The sequence below is a fragment of the Carcharhinus amblyrhynchos genome, chromosome 14 (genome assembly GCF_965287045.1).
Source record: "Carcharhinus amblyrhynchos chromosome 14, sCarAmb.v2.hapA, whole genome shotgun sequence".
Taxonomy (NCBI): domain Eukaryota; kingdom Metazoa; phylum Chordata; class Chondrichthyes; order Carcharhiniformes; family Carcharhinidae; genus Carcharhinus; species Carcharhinus amblyrhynchos.
In genome coordinates this window covers 60,047,957-60,070,386 of record NC_137337.1, presented here as the reverse complement: position 1 = coordinate 60,070,386, position 22,430 = coordinate 60,047,957, and the positions used below count along the sequence as shown (strand labels likewise).

Here is a 22,430-nt window from a genome sequence, read left to right as displayed (position 1 = left end):
GGAGTCATGATGTGGGTATGCCGGCGTTGGACTGGCGTAAACACAGTAAAAAGTCTGACAACACCAGGTTTTAGTCCAACCTATTTATTTGATAATATACTCACAAGCTTTCGGGGTTACCCCCTTTGTCAGGTGAATGGAGAGTTCTGGCCTCAGACAGAGCATATAAAGCACAGACAGATTAGAGATTAGAGTAATCTCTAAACTGTCTGTGCTTTATATGCTCTGTCTGAGGCCAGAACTCTCCATTCACCTGACGAAGGGGGTAACCCCAAAAGCTTGTGAGTATATTATCAAATAAATAGGTTGGACTAAAACCTGGTGTTGTCAGACTTTTTACCATTAATATGGAGAACAGTCTAAGTGTTAAATAATCCTATTAAAAAGAGAGATATCTGAACAGAACATCCCTACATCAGTCCCACAATACTACTCTTCATAATTTCAAAAGCAAAATGAGACAGCAGTCAGCCAGTTATTCTGCCATCATTTAGCTTTAGCAGCACTTCCTGTTCCCAATTCTACACCATTTGGCCCATACTCTTGTAATTTTTTACCATTCAAGTATTTATCCAATTCCTTTTGAAGGCCTCTTTGAATTGGCAACGTCTGTGCACTGAGATCTAACTACTCGGTTCACGAAGTTTGCTCTCACGTCACCCTGGTTCACTGGCGTTACATCTGACCTTAAATCTTCAAACATGGAAGCTGTTTCTCTTTGTTAACTTGTCTAAACTTGTCATGGTTTTAAATATCTTTTCAAACTGCCCCTTAGCCTATTCTGCATTAAGACTGGAGAAGCTGTTGTTGTTCCATTCCTATAACTGTAATTTCTCATCCCTGATTCTAATTAATCTCATCTATACCATATACGAAGCGTTCATATCCTTCCTAATGTAGTGTCCAAAATTGGACATAATACTCCAGTTGTGGCTGAACTAGCGTCAGGTTTCCTGTAAAAATATGCAATCAAGCAGGGCATTATAATATTAAAGTAATACTCCAACCTTTTAAATTCTATCATATTTTCATTTTGATCACTTTTTCATTTGAAAGCTCGCTTTAATAACTCATGAATTTGGGCCCCTAAATCTCGGCTTATTGACCCACAGCTCAGCACTTAATGATTTAATGATATTAAATATTACTCCTTTAATGATATTCTCATCTACTATTTATGCATTTCAAGTCTGCTACCTACAGGAAAAGATATTTGAAGACCAGCATCTCAAAACTGAGACAAAGGTTTTGGTTTATAGGGCTGTAGTGATCCTCACACCCCTAAATGTTCCAGAAACTTGGTCAAAGCACTGAAGTATCACTAGCAGTGTCTTCGCAAGATACTCCAAACAAGTGGCAAGAAAGGAGGTATAACAGCAATGCCCTGTCCCAAGACAACCTGTCCAACATCAAGGCACTAATTACTCAAAACCAACTCCACTGGGTGGGACACGACAATTATATTCCTGATATCAGATTCTCAATCAGCTACTCTATTTGGAACTCAGTCACGGCAGGAGACTCCAGAAGGACTGTGGAAAGGCTTAAGGGATCCCCTCAAAGCATCCCAGAAGAGATCAAACATTCCAGCCAAGGCGTGGGAGTCCCTAGCTTGTGACTGACTAAAATGAAAAAGGTTTATCTGGGAGAGTACCAAACACACTAAAGGACTTTGTCATGAATGTGCAACCGCAAAGTCAAAGTGTTAGAAAGAACGCACAGACTTCCAAACAACTCATCTACCCAATCCTTCTAGAAATACTTGCTCCACATGTGACAATGAGTAGATCACACACTGGACTCAGCCATTTCAGAGGCCACCAAATCAAAGTGAAAGCAAGTCATCCCAAATCCCAAGGGATTGCCTAAGAACAGGCTACCAAAGTGCTTTAGATTGTGTAACCTACAAATGCTGAATACCAAAAACCTGAATGGGGGGGGTTTACAGGTACTTCCCTTCAGGATCTGGTTTCGAAATTCCTCAGCTGGGAAAGTTGGACAGCTTTACAAAACAACACCAATGAAACCTAAATAGGAGGGAATGGGAATGCATACATTTCAAAATGTTACTGTTACATACCAGGCTTCAATTCTGATTCAACCTGAGTGTCATTGAATTTCCACCATTACATGACCCAAAATATTCTAAACTGGGGCAAGGCCAATTTTGAAACCATCAGGCAGGAACTTTCAAAAATTAGTTGGAGGAGTCTGTGGGAAGGAAAACGGACGTCTGGTAAGTGGTATGCTTTCGAAAGTGTGTTAACCAGGGTTCAGGGTAAACACATTCCTCTTAGAATGAAGGGCAAGGCTGGCAGAAGTTGGGGACCCTGGATGACTCGGGATACTAAGGCCCTGGTCAAGAAGAAGAAAGAGGCACATGACGGGCATAGGCAGCTGTGATCAAATGAATCTCTTGAAGAGTATAGCGGGTGCAGGAGTAGAGTTAAGAGAGAAATCAGGAAGGCAAAAAGGGGACATGAAATTGTTTTGGCAGATAAGGAAAAGGAGAATCCAAAGAGCTTCTACAAATACATAAAGGGCAAAAGAGTAACAAGAGACAGAGTAGAGGCTCTTAAGTATCAACAAGGTAATCTATGTGCAAACACACAGGAGATGGGTGCAATCCTAAATGAATATTTCTCATCAGTATTTACTGTTGAGAAAAGCATGGATGTTAGGGAACTTGGGGAAATAAATATTAATGCCTTGAGGAGTATACATATTGCAGAGGTGGTGGTGCTGGAAGCCTTAAAGCGCATTAAGGTAGATAAATCTGCAGAACCTGATGGGATATATCCCAGAACGTCTGGGAGGCTAGGGAGGAAATTGCGGGTCCCCTGGCCAAGATATTTGAATCATCGATAGTCATGGGTGAGGTGCCTGAAGATTGAAGAGTGGCAAATGTTGTGCCTTTGTTTAAAAAGGGCTGCAGGGAAAAGCCTGGGAACTGCAGGCCAGTGAGCCTCACATATGTGGTGGGTAAATTGTTGAAAGATATTTTGAGATGCAGGATTCACAGGCATTTAGAGATGCAAGGACTGATTACGGACAGTCAAAATGGCTTTCAGAGTGGAAAATCATGTCTCACAAATTTGATTGAGTCTTTTGAAGGGGTAACCAAGAAGGTAGATGAGGGCAGTGCAGTTGATGTTGTCTACATGGACTTTAGCAAGGCCTTTGACAAGGTACCGCATGGTAGATTGTTGCATAAAGTTAAATTGCACGGAATAAAGGGTAAGGTGTCTAAACGGATACAAAATTGGCTTCTTGGCAGGAGCCAGAGGGTGGCTGTACAGAGTTGTTTTTCAAACTGGCGGCCTATGACCAGCACTGTGCCTCAAGGATCAGTGCTGGGCCTACTGTTATTTGTCATTTATATTAATGATTTGGATGAGTATGTAGGAGGCATGGTTGGCAAGTTTGCAGGTGACACCAAGATTGGTGGCATGGTGGGCAGTAAGGAAGATTATCTCCAATTGCAGTGGAATCTTGATCAATTGGGCCAGTGAGTTGACGAATGGCAGATGGAGTTTAATTTAGACAAACGTGAGGTGATGCATTTTGATAGACTGAACTAGGGCAGGACTTCGAGTTACAGAACAAAGAGATCTGAGGGTACACGTTCATAGCTCCTTGAAAGTGGAATCACAGGTGGACAGAGTGGTGAAGAAGGCATTCAGCATGTTTGGTTTCATTGGTCAGAACAATGAATACAGGAGTTGGGATATCTTGTTGAAGTTGTACAAGGCATTGTTATGGTCACACTTGGAATACCGTGTGCAATTCTGGTCACCCTATTATAGAAAGGATATTAAACTAGAGAGTGCCGAAAAGATTTACTAGGATGCTATTGGAACTTGATGGATTGAGTTACAAGGAGAGGCTGACTAGACTGAGACTTTTTTCTTTGGAGCATGGAAGGCTTATGGGTGACCTTTTAGAGATCTATAAAATAATGAGGGACATAGACAAGGTAGATAGTCAATATCTTTTCCCAAAGTTAGGGGAGTCTAAAACTAGACGGCATAGGTTGAAGGTGAGAGGAGAGAGACACAAAAGTGTCCAGAGGGGCAACATTTTCACAAAGAGGGTGATGAGTGCCTGGAACAAACTGCCAGAGGTAGTAGAAGAGGCAGGTACAATTTTATCTTTTAACAAACATTTAGTTACATGAGTACAATGGGTATAGAGGGATATGGGCCAAATGCGGGCAATTGGGATTAGTTTCGGGTTTTATAAAAAGGGCGGCATGGACAAGTTGGGCCGAAGAGCCTGTTTCCATACTGTGAACCTTTATTATTCTATCACATGCCATCCAGGAGCACACACAAATGAAAGCTAACTATCTAAATAGCTGACAATAAAAACACTCAGCACTTTTCTCTCTCAAAGGTTAACTCTTTCTCTCTTCTCAGGTGTCCCAGAATTCTGAATTTGTTTCAGATTCCAGTCACCTGTGATATTTTGCTTCTGCTGTAAATGGCTGATAGTACCATTACCATAACGTGATGAACTAAGTTGAAGATCATTTTAAGCCTACCTTTGCAAGCCTGGCTCGTTTGATGAGGTCATTCAGTTTGCGCAGTGCAGCATTCCGAGGTAAACCCTTAATGTCCCTGAAGAGGTCTTCTGTTTCCAACTCAAAAAGTTTCCGATTCTCTGTAATCTGGAGGGGTTTGGACCAGAAGGAGCCAATGTAGACACGTACAACCTCTGGGGTGTCAATCACTTTGCCAAGGGACCACATCAATGCACCATACACTCTCATCAGTTGCTGTGTATCAACTTGGTCTGCCTTGTTCAAGACGACTCTGATTTTGTCATCTTGACCTTTTAGTGCCTTGATAGCCTCGGAAAACTCATCAGATATATCCAACTTGTGAGCATCAAACAACAGGATGATACGATCAACTCTTTCAGCAAACCATCGCAAGACTTCCGAAAAGTCATAGCCTAAAAAATGCAGATAGAAGATAAGTTAACTAATTTTTTCACCTAGAGAAAACATCGAACAGCTGATCAGTGAACCCCCAAAACATTAAAGACCTTCAGAACTAGTGTTAATATCCTGACTGGCAATACATCCTAAGTTAACTAAAAAGAGAGTGGTTGATCATATCTTCAGTTCCTTTTCCTTCAACTGGAGAAGGATCATCATCACACCTGCTCATTAGAGTCCCAATTGTGTATAACAAAGAGGCCAGGTACATATAAGATATAAAAAGAAACAAACCCTAACGTACAGAAAGAGGCCATTCGGCCCATCGAGTCTGCACCAACCACAATCCCACCCAAGCCCTACCTCCATATCCCTACATGTTTACTTTTTCTTTGTAGAACTGTTTAAAGCATTTATTTATTGTATTTACTGCTTTAAGAATTCTGAGGGAGTGGTTAGCAGGCAGTTGTGGGCCATCAGATTTAAATCAGCACCAGGTTTAAAAGGAGGCCTGGTGTAGACAGCGGTCAGCGTCTGAGCGGGCAGCGGAGTGAGAGGGAAGCAGAGTGAGCTACTAGGGCTTAATATCAAAAAGGGCTGGAAAGAGAAAAGGCCAGGTGAGTTCGTTTGAAAAACAAAAAAAAAAAAAATTTTTTCAAAACTACTACAGTAAATAATGGAGGGGCATGTGATGTGTGGTTTCTGTATGATGTGGGAACTGGTGGACCCTAGGGTTCATCCCAGTGACCATGTCTGCAGTAAGTGCAGGTTGCTGGAGGAGCTCCAGCTCAGGGTAAATGAGCTGGCCTCTGAGCTACAGACACTGAGGCTCATCAAGGGGAGAGAGGGTGCCATTGTCAATGGGGTGCAAGTGACATCCACCCCCCCTAGACTGGCTAACTCTAAGGGTCAGGGACAAGAGGGGGCTACTGGGAAGAGGAAGGGGGGTGAGGAGCGGAGGCCTCAGCCTCTTAATCTGCATAACAGGTTTGAGGTTCTTGCTTCCAAGTTGGACGAGAACGAGGCAGGTGAGGTTGGTGAGCAAGCTGCACACGGTACAGTGCTGCAGCAGGACATAGGCAAAGAGAAAAGGAAAAGGAACGTAGTAGTTATTGGGGATAGTGGGGTGAAGGGTATTGACACTGTCCTTTGTCACAATGACAAAGTGCACAGAAGGGTGTGTTGTCTGCCTGGTGCTCGGGTACGGGATGTCGCAGCTGGGCTGCAGAGGAACCTGGAGTGGGAGGGTGAGAATCCGGTCGTTGTGGTACATGTGGGTACCGGCGACGTAAGCAAAATGCAGACTGAGGATCTGGGGAGGGAGTATGATAAGCTTGGAATGGAATTAAAAAGTAGAACCGACAAGGTGGTTATCTCTGGGCTACTGCCTGAACCGTGTGCAGATGGGCGTAGGGTTGACAGGATTAAGGAAGTGAATGGGTGGCTCAGGGATTGGTGTGGGAGGAATGGGTTTGAATTTATGGGGCATTGGCACCAGTATTGGGGTAGGTGGGACCTGTTCGGGAGGGATGGGGTTGGTCTGAACCGTGCTGGGACCAGAGTGCTGGCGAATCGAGTAAAGAGGACTGTAGACAGGGCTTTAAACTAATTAGGGGGGGGGGGGGGGGGGAGGGTGTGAGGGTAGGTGACCTTACGAGGTCTAAAGTTAAGGAGAGTGTACATGTAAGGGAAGAGGCCGAGGATGTCCCAATAATATAGGGAGTAGGGGGCGTGAGTATAGTTGGTGGCGTTGCGGCAAATAGGGTCCAGGTGAAGGCTGGGATGAAAGCACTTTATCTGAATGCACGAAGCATTCGGAATAAAGTGGATGAGCTGATGGCGCAGATCGACACAAATGGATACGATCTGGTGGCCATTACAGAGACGTGGCTGCAGGGTGACAGGGACTGGGAGCTGAATGTACAGGGCTATCAAGTGTTTAGGAAGGATAGACAGGAGGGAAAAGGGGGGGGCGTAGCTCTGCTGATTAAGGATAGCATCACGGTGGTAGCAAGGGATGATATTGGAGCCAAGGAGCAGAGGGTGGAATCGTTGTGGGTGGAGATTAGGAACAGCAAAGGGAGGAAGACGCTGGTGGGTGTCGTCTATAGGCCCCCGAATAATGATCTGGAGATGGGGCGGGCTGTTAACGCGCAAATAAGTGCGGCGTGCAGGAATGGGACGGCCGTAGTTATGGGGGATTTCAATCTGCATATTGATTGGTCGACCCATGTTGGACGTGGGGGGCTCGAGGAAGAGTTCTTGGAATGCTGCCGGGGTAGCTTCCTCGAACAGTGTGTGTTGGAGCCAACGAGGGAGCGAGCTATCTTGGATCTGGTGCTATGTAATGAAGCGGGTAGAATTAGGGACCTTGTGGTGAAGGATCCTCTTGGGGAGAGTGATCATTGTATGGTGGAGTTTCTGGTGCAGATGGAGGAGGAGAAAGTGGGTTCCCGGACACGCGTCCTTTGTTTGAATAGAGGGAAATACGGTAGGATGAGAGAAGAATTGGCGAATGTGGACTGGGAGAGCGCGTTGGAGGGAAGGTCTGCTGAGGAGCAGTGGAGGATCTTTAAGGAGATCTTTCTTGGTGCTCAACGGAAATTTATTCCGATGGTCAAAAAGGATAGTAGGAGGAGAGGTAATAAGCCGTGGATAACAAAGGAGGTGAAGGAAAGTGTTAAACTAAAAGCGGAGGAATTTAGAGTAGCTAAGAGTAGTGGGCGAGAAGAGGATTGGGAGAGGTTTAAATGTCAACAAAGATTGACAAAGAAGTTGATAAGGAAGGGTAGGAGAAACTATGAAGCTGGGCTAGCGCTTAATATAAAAAAGGATAGCAAGAGTTTTTATAAATATATAAAAAGGAAGAGGCTGGCTAGGGTGAATGTTGGTCCTTTAGAGGATGAGAAAGGGGACCTAGTGGTAGGGGATGGGGATATGGCTAAGGTATTGAATAACTTTTTTGTTTCTGTCTTCACGGAGGAGGACGTGAATAATTTGCCGGGTGTTAGCGATAGAAAGGTGGTAGGACTGGAGGGTCTTAATGACATTACTGTTACTAGAAAGGCGGTGCTCGACAGACTGGAGGGGCTGATTGTGGACAAGTCCCCAGGACCGGATGGAATGCATCCGAGGGTTCTGAAAGAAATGGCGGAGGTGATAGTGGATGCCTTGGTGGTTATTTTCCAAACGTCGCTGGATTCCGGGGAAGTGCCGGATGATTGGAAAACGGCTAATGTTACGCCGTTGTTTAAGAAGGGTGCCAGGCAAAAGGCGGGGAATTATAGGCCGGTTAGTTTAACGTCTGTTGTAGGTAAAATGTTAGAATCTGTCATTAAGGAGGAAATTGCGAGGCATCTTGAAGGGAATTGCTTGATAGAGCAGACACAGCACGGTTTCATTAAAGGGAAGTCGTGTCTGACAAATTTACTGGAGTTCTATGAGGATGTGTCTAGGGCGGTGGATAGAGGAGAGCCGGTGGATGTGGTCTTTCTAGATTTTCAGAAAGCGTTTGACAAAGTGCCTCACAAGAGGTTATTGCAGAAGGTCGAGGGACATGGAGTTGGGGGTAGGGTGTTAGCGTGGATAGAGGATTGGTTGTCAAATAGGAGACAGAGAGTGGGGGTCAACGGGTGCTATTCGGATTGGCGGATGGTGACTAGTGGAGTGCCCCAGGGGTCGGTGCTGGGGCCTCAGCTTTTTACCATTTATACAGATGATCTGGAGGAGGGAACCGAGTGCAGGGTGTCGAAATTTGCTGATGACACCAAGATTGGGGGAATGGCAAATTGTGCAGAGGGTGTGGAGAGTCTGCAGAAGGATCTAGATAGGCTGGGCGAATGGGCCAGGAAATGGCAAATGGAATTTAATGTTGGCAAGTGTGAGGTGGTCCACTTTGGTAGGAAAAATGGTAGGAAGGACTATTACTTACGAGGCGAAAAACTGCAGCAGGCGACGGTGCAGAGGGACCTCGGGGTCCTTGTGCATGAGTCGCAAAAACCCAGCTTGCAGGTACAGCAGGTGGTCAGGAAGGCGAATGGGATGCTGGCCTTCATAGCGAAGGGGATTGAATATAAAAGTAGGGAGGTCTTGCTGCAGCTGTATAGGGCATTGGTGAGGCCGCAGCTGGAGTACTGTGTGCATTTTTGGGCGCCGCACCTGCGCAAAGATATTTTGGCCTTGGAGGGAGTGCAGAGGAGGTTTACTAGGCTGATACCGGAGTTGAGGGGGTTGAGCTATGAGGAGAGGCTGAATAAACTGGGCTTGTACTCGTCGGAGTTTAGAAGAATGAGAGGAGATCTCATTGAGACGTATAAGATGATGAATGGGATGGATAGGATAGAGGTGGAAAGACTCTTCCCGCTCAAAAAAGACAATAGGACTAGGGGGCACAGCCTCAAGATAAAAGGGGGGCGGTTTAGAACGGAGTTGAGGAGGAACTTCTTCACTCAAAGGGTGGTGAATCTCTGGAATTCTCTGCCCGTTGAAGTGGTGGAGGCTGCCTCGCTAAATATTTTTAAGACGCGGGTTGATGGGTTTTTGATAGGAGAGGGGATTAAGGGTTATGGGGAGAGGGCGGGAAAGTGGAACTGAGCAGCGACAGATCAGCCATGATCTTATTGAATGGCGGGGCAGGCTCGAAGGGCTGGATGGCCTACTCCTGCTCCTATTTCTTATGTTCTTATGTTCTTATGTTCTTACCCACTAATCCCTCTAACCTACACTTCTCAGAACACTAAGGGCAATTTTTTTTTAGCATGGTCAATCAACCTAACCCGCACATCTTTTGACTGTGGGAGGAAACTGGAGCACCCAGAGGAAACCCACACAGTCACGAGGAGAATGTGCAAACTCCACACAGACAGTGATTCAAGCCGGGAATCGAACCCAGGTCCCTGGAGCTGTGAAGCAGCAGTGTTAACCACTGTGCTACTATGCAGCCCATGTGTTACCGAGCCACCCATAGCATATATAAGCTGACCATTCTTCAATTATCAATCGGCATAAACAGGGATATAACAGAGATGCCATTCTACTGACTGAACTCAGATCAAACAACGGCACTTTAAGAAAGCACAAGTTATATACTGTACGTTGTCCTCTCCAGAACAACTCTGACAGTTGCACATCATGTTAAAAAGGAGTTGAGTATATTCGAAAGAACTGAAAACACAAGCTCATCTCTTGGCCCTTTCCAGTACAAAAAAAGATCTGCTGTGGGTTGTTCCATAACTAGATCCGGAACATAATCAGATGAATTTTAGATTCCTCAACGAAGACCCAAAATTATTTGGAATATACAGCTCACCATGTAACCAAGGACAGTGCTGATATATACAGGTCATCCGGCTGCCCACAATTCACCCATTCAACATCTTCAAGGTCACTTTATGGGGTGGCTGAAGCACAACTGATGCTTCTTTGTATGATGCTTGCAGCTGATGGGTTTTCTGGCCATTGTCATAGAATCACTACAGTGCAGAAAGAGGCCATTCGGCCCATCAAATCTGTAATGAATCCTTGAAAGGGCATCTTAAACCAGTCCACCCCCCACCCCATTTCTGTAACCCTATGCATTTTAAACTATGGCTAATTCACCTAACCTACTAATTCTTGGACTGTGGTAGGAAACCAGATCCCTCAGTGGAAACCCACAGTCACCTAAAGCCAGAATCGAACCCAGGTCCCTGGCACTGGTGAGGTAGCAGTGCTAACTACTGTACCAAAGTGCCAACCATTATGCTTCACATAGCTTCTTGCACAATGTTCACAGTATATGCAAGTTATTCAACCCAATATTTATGCTCCGTACAATCCTCCTCCCACTGCGTTATCTGACACCATTTCTAATCCCTTCTCCCTCATGCTTTACCTTATTTCCCTTCAAATATATTTATGTAATTTGCTTCTAACACTCCATGTGGTAACAACTTCCACTCTTATAAGAATTGAATGGTTAAGTGAATAAAATAACTTGGTAAAATCATATCCATCTAATAGTTTTCCTCTGTACCAACTGTAAAATTCAGGCTGCAAGTCATTAAATCTTTCAGCACCAAAAGCATCTATTTGGTCCATCATGCCATTGCTGGTTCTTTGAAAGAGGTATCCAATTCATTCCATTCTATTACTCTTTTCCCAAAGCCCTCCACTTTTTTTCTTTCTCAAGCATAAATCTGATTGCCTTTTCAAAGTTACCGAACTTAAGAGTTATTACTGAATCTGTTCCCACCTCTCAAGCAATGCATTCCAGGTCATGACTTACTGCACAAAAAAACAAGTGCTTGCCCTCTTCCCTAAGATTTTGTTGCCAATTATCTTAAATGTACGCCCCTTGGTTATCAGCTGCCCTGACAATAGAAACAGCTCGTCACTTATCAATTCTGTCAAAATCCATCATTATTTTGAACATTTATCAAAACTCCCTTCAACCTGTGCTGCTCCAAAGAGAATTTCAGCTGTTCTAGTCTCTCCATGTAACTGATGATCCTCAGCCCTGCTATTATCCTGGTAATCTCTTCTGCATTTTCTGCAACGCCTTAATATCTTCTCAGAATTGGATAATATAGATAGTATTCTAACCCAACCAGTAAAATGCACTAGTTCAAAACTCTATGCTACAAATAGCAGCCTACTTTTCACAAGGAAAACTGTTCAATATGAAAAGCAGCAAGCAGTTATGAACAAAGGCTGTAAGTAATCAAATATACTTTGATTCTGAGCCTTCACATTCATGGATAATACTATTATAGAATAGATGGGTATGTATGTCAAATGGCTTTTCTCTTCAAAAGATATTAAGAGGAAATAAGATGCAGGCCCTTCTGGTAGTTCCAGAATTTTGTTTGCCAGAAGGGCTCCACGAACATTCACCACAGATGGGATTTTTTTGGCCACGCTCAACAGACCTTTGCACGGTCCATATCCTGCCTGCTGTGATTCCTCGGCTGGTGGGATGGGAAAATTCCCGCCCATATGCACATCAAATGGATTTCTCAAGTTGGGGGAAGCAGGTCCAAATGCTACAGAACTATTGAAACCTCTGTTTCCTTCCTTACTCTCTACAATCAGTCTGCTTTTTGAATAGGAAGATAAATATGCTTCTTAACCCTCAAATCTATGGATAATTTGATCACCAGCAAGTTTTTCATGGGTTTAATCAAAAACAATTGTTCATTCATGCATTAACCTAAAAAAGGCATTTTCACTCCTGAAATGAATTCAATAGCCTCAGTCACACAGAGTTGTTGCTGAATTCTCTCAAAGAGATGGACTTTCTGCAAGTCTCAAAGTCAGTCGACTTGTAGTTTTGTCACCAGGTCAGGTTGCTGTATTGATGGGCTTGAAAAAGATCAGGCTTGGGGACTTCATCATGTTACCATTTCCAGTTCTTAAGGCATCGGCGTTGCTGCGCTGTTATTTCTCTTCTTGTTACGATAAGTGCATAGAAAATAGAACAGTACAGCACAGTGCAGGCCCTTTGGCCCTCGAAGTTGTGCCAAGCTTTGTCCGAAACAAAGATCAAACTATCCCACTCCCCATCATTCTGATGTGCTCCATGTGCCTATCCAATAACTGCTTGAAAGCTTCTAAAGTGTCTAATTCCACTACCACAGTAGGCAGTCCATTCCACACCCCAACCACACTGAGTAACGAACCTACCTTGGACATCCCTCCTATATCTCCCACCATGAACCTTATAGTTATGCCCCCTAGTAACAGCAACATCCACCCAAGGAAATAGTCTCTGAATGTCCACTCTATCTAACCCCCTCATCATCTTATACACTTCCATTAAGTCGCCTCTCATCCTCCTCCACTCTAAAGAGAAAAGGCCCAGCTCCCTCAAATCTTTACTCATAAGAACTACCCTCCAAACCAGGCAGCATCCTGGTAAATCCCCTCTGCACTCTCTCCAATGCTTCCACATCCTTCCTATAATGAGATGACCAGAACTGCACACAATATTCCAAATGTGGTCTCACCAAGGTCCTATACAGTTGCAGCATAACTCCACGGCTCTTAAACTCAAACTCCGTTAATAAATGCTAACACACTATAGGCCTTCTTTATGGCTCTATCCATTTGATTGGCAACCTTCAGAGATCTGTGGATATGAACCCCAGGATCTCTCTGTTCCTACACATTCCTTAGAACCCTGTAATCCACAACTTAAAGATTAAATGGGGAGACCGAAATGGCTGCCTTACCATGAGGTTTCATACTGTTCCCTTCCAAATATAGTCTTGGGCCGAGTTGATCAGCCATAACTTGGGTCAGTGTTTGCAGAATGTACTCTGGTGGCTTGAGACAATCACCATCTTGATTTCAAAATGATCCATTCAAGTCAGGAAACACCTTTTGAATGGTTTCATGACATGGATGGTGACACCGCCATCTGGAATGTGTCCTTTTGAGACAGTGTGGAATTTTGAATCTACAGATCAAGATAAATGACCAGGTTTGCGGTATTTCATTTTCCAACTTAAGTTAGTTCCAGAAGATGCCACATGTAATTAAATTTGTTTTAAAAATTATGAACAGGACCTACCTTTACTGGACTAGGCATGACTAGATAGTAAACTGTTAAATCCGCAGGGACAGAAGAAGAGAGATTTCAGAGTGGAATGGAGATGGTCACATAGAAACTGCTTCTATAATTTCTAAACCGATAGCATTTTTAGAACTTTTAAAATAGCTTTTTTTGAAATGGAACAAGGGAACAAACTTCAAGTTATTTTAACACACACTAATAATAAATTTGGAGATTAAAAAAAGTAAACTAAAAAGAATGAGGAAGACCATATTTACAGTATGCAATGTGACATTATTCCAAAGTTACCCTTCACATATACAAAAACTATGGCAAGGCAGGACAGAAAACCAAGGTGGAAGTCTGCTGAGGCTATCTTGAAATACAAAAGTTCCAAAGTTTAGTTGCAAGTGTGACATTAGTGTCGCTTTAAGAAAAGTTTTTCTAAAAAAAAACCATGATTTCTGCAGCTCAAAGCTTCAGTAGTTTCTTAGCACGCAAGTTATGTTACTGTTGCTAGCTGGCTACTAGACACCCTTTTACTGCTACTTAAGCAGGGTTGTTTGCCTTTACTTTGGGCTTTTTGTTTTATAACTCTGCATTGTTAGAGGGGAAAAGAACTGGTTGGCAAGTCAGGTGACAAGAAGACGTTTTTTTCATTTTCAGTTCTGAGCTGTGGGTTTGAGTTTCAGTTTGGGGGGCGGGGGGTGGACATCAAACAGAAAGCAGTGTTCCTTCTCTCTTTCCCTGGTTTTGGGAAATTCTGCTATTCAATGGGGGGGGGGGGGGGGGGGTGTGTGTGTGTGTGTGTGTGTGTGTGTGTGTGTGTGTGTGTGTGTGTGTGGTGCGTGCGGTGGTGGTTCTGCTGCTGGACCAAGAGTCTCTCTTGTGCTTTGGAAAGCTGTCTTGTCTTCAAACTGTTCTGAAATTGGATTCAAGAGCATGGAACTGCAGAATTCAACTAATGGCCCTGATCCCAGTATCAAGTGAGCATTAAATTTGTGCTGCGTTAAACCTGTGAAAAAGGTTTTTTGTTGTCTGTGGGCTTTGGTTTTAATTGGAATACATTAGAGATATTCATTAATGGTTATATACTATAGTGCTGGTTTTATTTCTTGTTTGTAACTGATAAAATTTTTTTACTACATATTAGCTATATTAGGTAAACTTTGTTTGATAAAAGCTCCCTCCCAGGTCATGTAAATCACACCTAAAGTGAAGCATCTCATGCTTATCCTAGTTAAATTCAAAATGTAAAACTTGTGATTCAGACGGGCTTCATAAAACACTTTGGAGTTTCTAACCTGAACCATAACACAAAATCAGTATGGCATTAGGACACATTACTCAGAGAAAAGAGAAACTAACTGTATATTGGCCGAGAGCACAACCAGAATCCATCCAACGAAAAAGCCAACCAACGAAAAGGTTATTGACCTGAAATATTAATTGTTTTCATCTCTTTACAGATGCTGCCTGATCTGCCAGGTGTTTAAAATAGTTTCTATTATTTCAGATGCCCAGCATTGAGTGTTTTGTTATGTTTCAGAATTCAGAACCTGATGCTTTACTCAGACAAGCAAGAAAATGAAACAAATTTAAATGAGCAAAATTGAGGTTTAGATAATGATGCAACTGGGCAGCAGGGTGGGAAGCACTGCTTCCTCACAGCTCCAAGGACCTGGGTTTGATTTCTGGCTTGGGTGATTGTGTGGAATTTGCATGTTCTCCCTACATCTGCGTGGGTTTCCCCCAGGTGCTCCAGTTTCCTCCCACAGTCCAAAGATGTGCGGGTTAGGTGTATTGGCCATGCTAAATTGCCCCTTAGTGTCCCAAAATGTGTAGGTTAGAGGGATTGGCAGGGTAAATATGCGGGGATAGGGCATGAGTGGGATTGTTGTCGGTGCAGACTTGATGGGCCGAATAGCCTCCTTCTGCACTGTTGGATTTCTATGATTTTCCCTATTGAGACAGCAGTCTCTGTGTACAGAGGATCCCATCAAGTCAGAGAACCAAATGCTCTTCAGCTATTCAAAATTACTGTTAGGAATCAGTGAATCGATACCAGAAGATATGATAAGAAAGTACTATTAGATTACTGTACCCAGGATATCAAGATTCAATTATTTTGCTTCCTGCAGTGGAATATTACTGTTACAGTATGTTTTCAGGTATGAATAATTCCACTTGAACACCGTCCAATTTGTCATTAAATAAAAGTTTTCAAATTTATAGGCTGCATGATCTATCTCACTTTGCAGGAAGGAATCTTGGACACATAAGAATACACGTAACATATTTGTCCAAATTCACCAAATGAATACATATGTGAACAACATCGGCTGTTAGTGCATAAACCAGCGAGCAACTCGTAGTGAGGAAGAGATTATCCGTGAGTTGTGAACCACTGTAAGTGGTAAGGCCTGATCGCTCTTAACAGCTTGACTCTTAACAGCCTCATGACTTTCATGAAGTTGTGTATTAATTGTTCATTAAACTCTCAAAACTCAGTCTACTAATTAAAAATGCAAGTACTCTTTTAATTGTTATAATTGATAATGACTGCCGTTCAATGTCCCTTGATCAGATGCTAAGTTTCATTTTTTCTGATTGAATTGCTACAATATTAAAAAGGTCAAATTTTAAATTGTGTTTCTTTTTTGATCTCTATCCATTTTCCCTATCTCTTGATTGAACACCATATAATTTGCTGTTTTTCTCAGTTCTTGCTACTTCTCAATCCTTTCATTCATTGATTAAGGACATACATTGTCTATCACAATGTTTACAAAGACCATTACTCCCCATTGTCCTTACAATGTATTTTCAGCAACTTTGAGGTCAAAAGACGTTAAAAACCAAAGCATGCGCAAACAAGTCTAAAAGGGCACACAGAGATGTCCACCCCTGTAAAATTTGGTCCATCAAAACCATCCGATGAAAAGAATTTATGAGAAAAGTGAGTGTAAAATACCAAATCTTCTTCATACAGTGATGTTCATGCATAGTCTTGAACGGCAGACATACCTGTATGGAACTACATTCATTATTAAGAGCAAGTCGAATGTTGAGATCTTACATTTATAAACTTTTGAGCATGAGAGTGACCCTTTGACTAACTCTGCAAATAGATCACAACGTGGATGGTTCTAAGCCTTTTCCTGGAATACATGACTAGTAACAGCTTTGTTTAAATCTAGACAATAATCTGTTGTAGACAAAATATAAAATTTGTAGACAGAGAGGTATTATTTTGCTCAAGATCACCCTTTGAACGTAATTCCTAAATTTGTGGTAAGCATAGGTGAACTGCAATTTTTTGAAGAGGAATGTAAAAGGATCCTGAATGAAGCGGGCTCTTCTGGTCGTACAAGCCAAGGAGTGTGGTAGATATAACTGTGAGGAGACATCAATTACATGGTTCTCCTGGAGCTTTAAGAAGTCAGAGTGGAATTGATTTGACAGTTGAATTATTTGCTCTGCTTGGCTGCATTGTATATGGATGGGGTGAATTTATTGGGCCCAATGGCCTTTTATTTTTGAGTATTCGTAAAGGGAGTGCTTAAGCAGATTTTCCAATTTTGACAACCTATTGAGCCTGTTCCTGTGTGAGCACATTTCTCCGTTAGCCCAAATAAACATTTGCCATGTTAGTGGATATATATATTAGCCATGTAAAAATCATGCATATCCACAAATCCAGTCTTAGCAGTTTATAAACCAGTGAGAAGCCAGCAAGCTGTCCAATAAATAATCCCCCTCCCCACTTGCCAAAAACCATCATGCAAAGAAACAGTGAATTATAGCACAGGAAGGAAAACGGTTGCTTATGCAAAACAAGCACAAGTTATTGTTCAGTTTGCTGGTGTCCTGTAATAAATTATGTTAATCAAGCAGAACAATTACTTATTACAATATAATAAATTTGAGTAATACAATCGCTTGGCATTTAAATAAGAATCCTGTCCACTGGATATTTTTGTTGATCAAGAACTCTAACAGGACTATTAAAAACATTCCCTGTGTTGCTTAAGCCTTACTTAATTACTGGTATTGTTCATACATAGATGAGGCAGGTAAGCCAATACATTACACAATATACTGCTTGTGCACCCACAAATTCTGGAAACTTGTTTTATACAACAAAGATACATACCCAGACACAGCCCAATTCTGGAAGGGTAGAATTGTGCAGAGTTAAGAGGGCGAATAAGAGAAGCAGACAGATCAAGACGGAGAGAACCAGGCATTGTTGGAGAATTCAGACACGCGATTCAAAAGTTTAGCGGGTAAAAACTTGCCACCAATACGCGTGGAAGTCACAGGTATGTTACTTTCCTTAAAGGTAATTCAAATGCCACTGGTCATCTCAGTAACATGGTTTAGTTGAGAAAGTTGTTTCAAGGCGATTAAGCAGATTTGTGAACACACAACAAATGAGCCAACTATGAAAAACAACTTTACAATTAAAAACCAGGTGATAATAATGGGTTAACACTTGAGGGTAGATTTTCCAGTCCCGCCCATCATGGGAATCTCAGCAAGTGGGACAGAAAATTTGATGGACCATTTAAAGGTCTGTTGACCATGGGTGGGAATTTCCAGTCTCCGGTCGGCACAACCAGATATTCCCACTCTCTGTGAAAGCCCATTATGCACACATATTTATAATTTATTACAAACTATGAACAGTAAAGTTGGACACACAAACTGTTACTGGAATATTTGTAACACCTTCAGTTTAATGGATGACTCACGTAAGACTGACCACACAAACGTTATGGATTTGGAATGGTGGAAATGGGGAGGAGAGGATATCATTTCTCACCACACCATAATACTGCCTCAGGTCCAGGCTGTCACTCCCCTACGGATCTCTTCAAAAGCAGCAAGCATGAACACGAGGGCTGGCTCTGTGGATCTGCATGGGACTCTTCTTTCCTGCCAGGTTGGGAAGAGATCACAACTTGGCAATATCCATTCTTTGAACCAAATATGTCAGGCAAAAGGAAGTTCCAATGGCGACTGAGAAATTGAGTAACAGGGAAGGAAGAGATTTCCTCACTAATGACTGCTTGAGTGTTCCCTATGTGTGGTTAACAAGAGCTAGCAATGTTGCAAAAAAAGTCGTCTGTTAATAAGTCAATACAATACACAGATTGCAGGTGGCTTGGCACAGTTTATGCATATTTAAATTTACACCATCAGCAACAAGATAAGTTAAGATTGTACTGCACACTTCCTCATTTGACAGATTCAATCAGATGTGAAAACCCGAAAGCAGTTTCAACTTCTACAATTTTTAATTCAAAGAGATTTGGACAATTGATCATGATTGGCTTTGGCTTCATCACTGGATGGACACTGCCTATCTTGCAGGTTTGTCCATGTTACCCTAGGGCAGCACATGGCACAGTGGTTAGTACAGCTGCCCCACAGGACAAGCGACCCAGGTTTTATTCTGGCTTTGGGTGACTGTCTGTGTGGAGTTTGTACATTCTCCCGTGACTATGTGGGTTTCCACTGGTGCTCTGGTTTCCTCCCATAGCCCAAAGAGGTAAATGATAGATTGGTCATGCTAAATTGCCCTTTAATGTCTCAAGATGTGTAGGTTAGGGGGATTAGCCATGGGAAATGTATGGGGTCATGGCGATAATGTCAGGGAGAGGGCCTGGATGAGATATTCTGTCAGAGTTGGTGCAAACATGATAGGCCTAATGTCCTCTTCTGCACTATAGGACTTTTTTCAAGTCGAGGATGAGAAATTTTAACCAACAGGAAAAGACACTTGGCTCATGGTTGTATCTTGCTGGTATTTCAATCCCCAATCTAAAATTCAGCACCTTCTTCGGTTCCAAGGATCTTTGGTGGCACATTGGCACAGTGGTTGGCACTGCTGCCTCAGCGCCAGGGACCCGGGTTCAACTCCGGCCTTGGGTCATTGTCTGTGTGGAGTTTGCATGTTCTCCCTGTGTCTGCATGGGTTTTTTCCAGGTACTCCAGCTTTCCCCCCACAGACCAAAGATGTGCAGATTAGGTGGAATGGCTATGCTAAATTGCCCCTTAGCGTCAGAGGGGAATTAACCTGGTAAATATGTGGCATTACAGGGATAGAGCCTGGGTAGGGTTGTTCTCGGTGCAGGCTCAATCACCGAATGCACTGTAGGAATCCTTTTATGATTCTTCTATGACAGAAGACTACCAGGCAATAGAATCCAACATATACCGTTTTTAATGGAAAGAATTGTATCTATTTTTGATATTAAATTCATTTCTTCTGCTTTTTCATTTGAGATTCTTGGCTCAACAGAACTTAAATGATACAGCACCTCCCGTACCCTCCAAGGGTCCCAAAACAACTTAAAACCAATAAAATATTTTGGAAATGTAGTCAGTTACAAGAAACTGAGTGTAGGAATTTAACACAATAGAAGTGGCATCCATGCAAGGGCATTCCATGAAAATAGGCAAGGGAAAAAAGATCAGGAAGAGAATAATGTAACCAACCATGTCAAATGGTGCAGAAAATTTGGAGAACAAGGAGGAGTAGTATACCATGGTCACAGAGGAAGATACCTCTGACCTTAGCCAAGGTAACCTCCATGCTGTGGCATGGACAGAAGCCAGATTGAAGGGACAGTGAAAAGGGAGTTTCAAGAAATATGGACACAGAGTTGAGTGGCAAGAATGTTATCAAGGACCTTAAAAAGGAAAGGGAGGTTGGATTTTGGGCAAAAATGAGAGAAAGGCCAGAATAATGCCTTCAATTTACTTCCCTTTCTTTGCATGTTTTGGCCTGAAGATCTTCAGCAGAGAACAGGAAGGGAAGGAGGCAATGCAAAGTTATGAAGATAGGAGCTTGGAGTTCTATTGAATTGTTGATGATTTCCTGTTTGCTGTCAGGAGCAGGGTCCAGATGCAGAATTTCACCTCCCCCCATTGTGATCTACCACAAATTGAACTGTATGCCATTCATTAATAGTCAATGGAAAGAAAACTACCTGCAAGTCTCATAGCATTTGAGTCTGTGTGGAGTTTACACATTCTCCTCATGTCTGCGTGGGTTTCCTCTGGTGCTCCGGTTTCCTCCCACAGTCCAAAGACGTGCAGGTTAGGTTGATTGGCCAAGTTAAATTGCTCCTTAGTGTCCCGGGATGTATAGGTTAGAAGGATTAACAGGTAAACATGTAGGGATACAGGGATAGGGCCTGGGTGGGATTGTTGTTGGTGCAGACGCGATGGGCCAAATGGCCTCTTTCAGCACTGCAGGAATTCTATGGTTTCATTTACCAGCTCAGATTCTGTTATCACACTTCTATTTGTGCATCTTCAGTTCATACAGGGTTGACTCAAATCCTCCTTATAGTCATTGTACAAAAGTCTTCTAATTTTTGATAAAATGTTCTCATCTTTCCTTGGGGGAGGACCATGCAAAAGTCCATTGACCTCACATGGGCTTTTCCAGTCTTGGGGCAAGTGTGGTCAGAAAGTCCCACCCTATATTTCACAACTGCACCTACCAACCTCATCAACGCACTCTGAAGAATTAGTTTTTATATAGTACCTTCATCCTAGTTGTTGGAGGGGATGGAGGGAGGGGACACTTGAAGTTAATGCACTTACGTACTTTGTGCCTCCCGCCTAGCCACCAAAACCCACTACTGCATTCTGGTACTGCTGGGACTACAAGAGCTGCTGACAATCAGATTGATCAACAGTTCTTGAGGGCAGGACTTCCTTCCACTGAGGGCCAGGAGCTCCACACTCAGCTTGTTAATGGCACTTTAATCATAATTTCACTGTGCAGCAGCCTTTTATAAAATAGTTGGTTTGAGACCAACTTTTCTAACAATACAAGCCCTTCATAAAATTCAGCCCACTGAAATTAAGATCTGCCTATAAAGCAGATTTTAAGAACTCACATTCAGGACAAGATTAAAATCTGTGAAACAATACTATGGCTAATAATCTGCAAGCACTGACATAATGATACCTAGGCCAGTGGTTCCAAACCTTTTCTATGTCACAGCACATCGCTATACTATAGAAGAATATTGAGGCTCATCTCCTACTTTCTCTGAACTGTCCTCTAGCAAGACTTTTGGGGTAATTTTCAGCACTGTCATCAAAAATGGCGACGTGGGCCGAAAACCTAGAGAGAATTGGGAAATGTGGGTTTCCATGTTTTACTGTACATACGTGGATGCCAAAAATCTGATTTCCACCTTAATGATGCTGATAGCTTCAGTTCTAGCTATCGCAAAACCTGTGCCATTGACTTGGAAAAATGGAAACAAAGCAAAGCAAATGTAAATTGTATAAAGGGAATCTTGATTTCCTAAAAAAAAGTTCACAAATAATTAATCCAGTTCATGTCAGATTTAAAATAGTCATCAACATGAATGTTGACTGTTTCTCTCCACAAATGCTGCCTGATTGAGGTTTTCCCGTACTTTTTCTTATGTCAGATTGCATCTGAGTATCTTGTTACCTCATGTAGAAAAAAATGAAGTATGATTAAAAAAGCAGTAACATGATTAAGAAAAAGTAAGTGCAGGACAGCACAATGCTAATCTCATATCTAGGCATTAGCTAAACATAACTATAAATACAAGTTATTGGTATAGCTTCAAAACAGCATATACTATTTTTTAACCTCTGTCTCTCCCTTCTCCCAGGTATTTACACCCTTTTGAGCTGCATAGGGCATTTGTCTTCAGCTCCAAGTCCCATTGGTCAGATGCATGGGCTTGACCAACCTAAAAAAATCTTAACTGCACATGTGCAGCGATTTCCAGCTGGCACTTATCGAGACCAATGATTCTTGGGGAAGCCAACCACAGAGCTGAAGATGAAGGTTAGTTTTAGATTTATTTATAATCATTTTGAATCTTTTTTGGTGGTACACCTGGGGGTGTCTTCACAGTACAGCGGTTGGGAACCACTGATCTAGGC

The 22,430-nt window shown here is 42.6% G+C and overlaps 1 protein-coding gene across 1 annotated transcript in view; it reads right to left on the bottom strand.

Annotated features, from left to right (window-relative positions):
* LOC145352714 (EH domain-containing protein 3-like) overlaps nt 1-22,430 on the bottom strand; it is a 71,045-nt gene that overhangs the window by 20,112 nt on the left and 28,503 nt on the right. Inside the window, exon 4 of the mRNA XM_080202963.1 lies at nt 4,544-4,956. Coding sequence (XP_080059089.1) covers nt 4,544-4,956 — 413 coding nt within the window. The remainder of the gene's footprint in view (nt 1-4,543; nt 4,957-22,430) is intronic.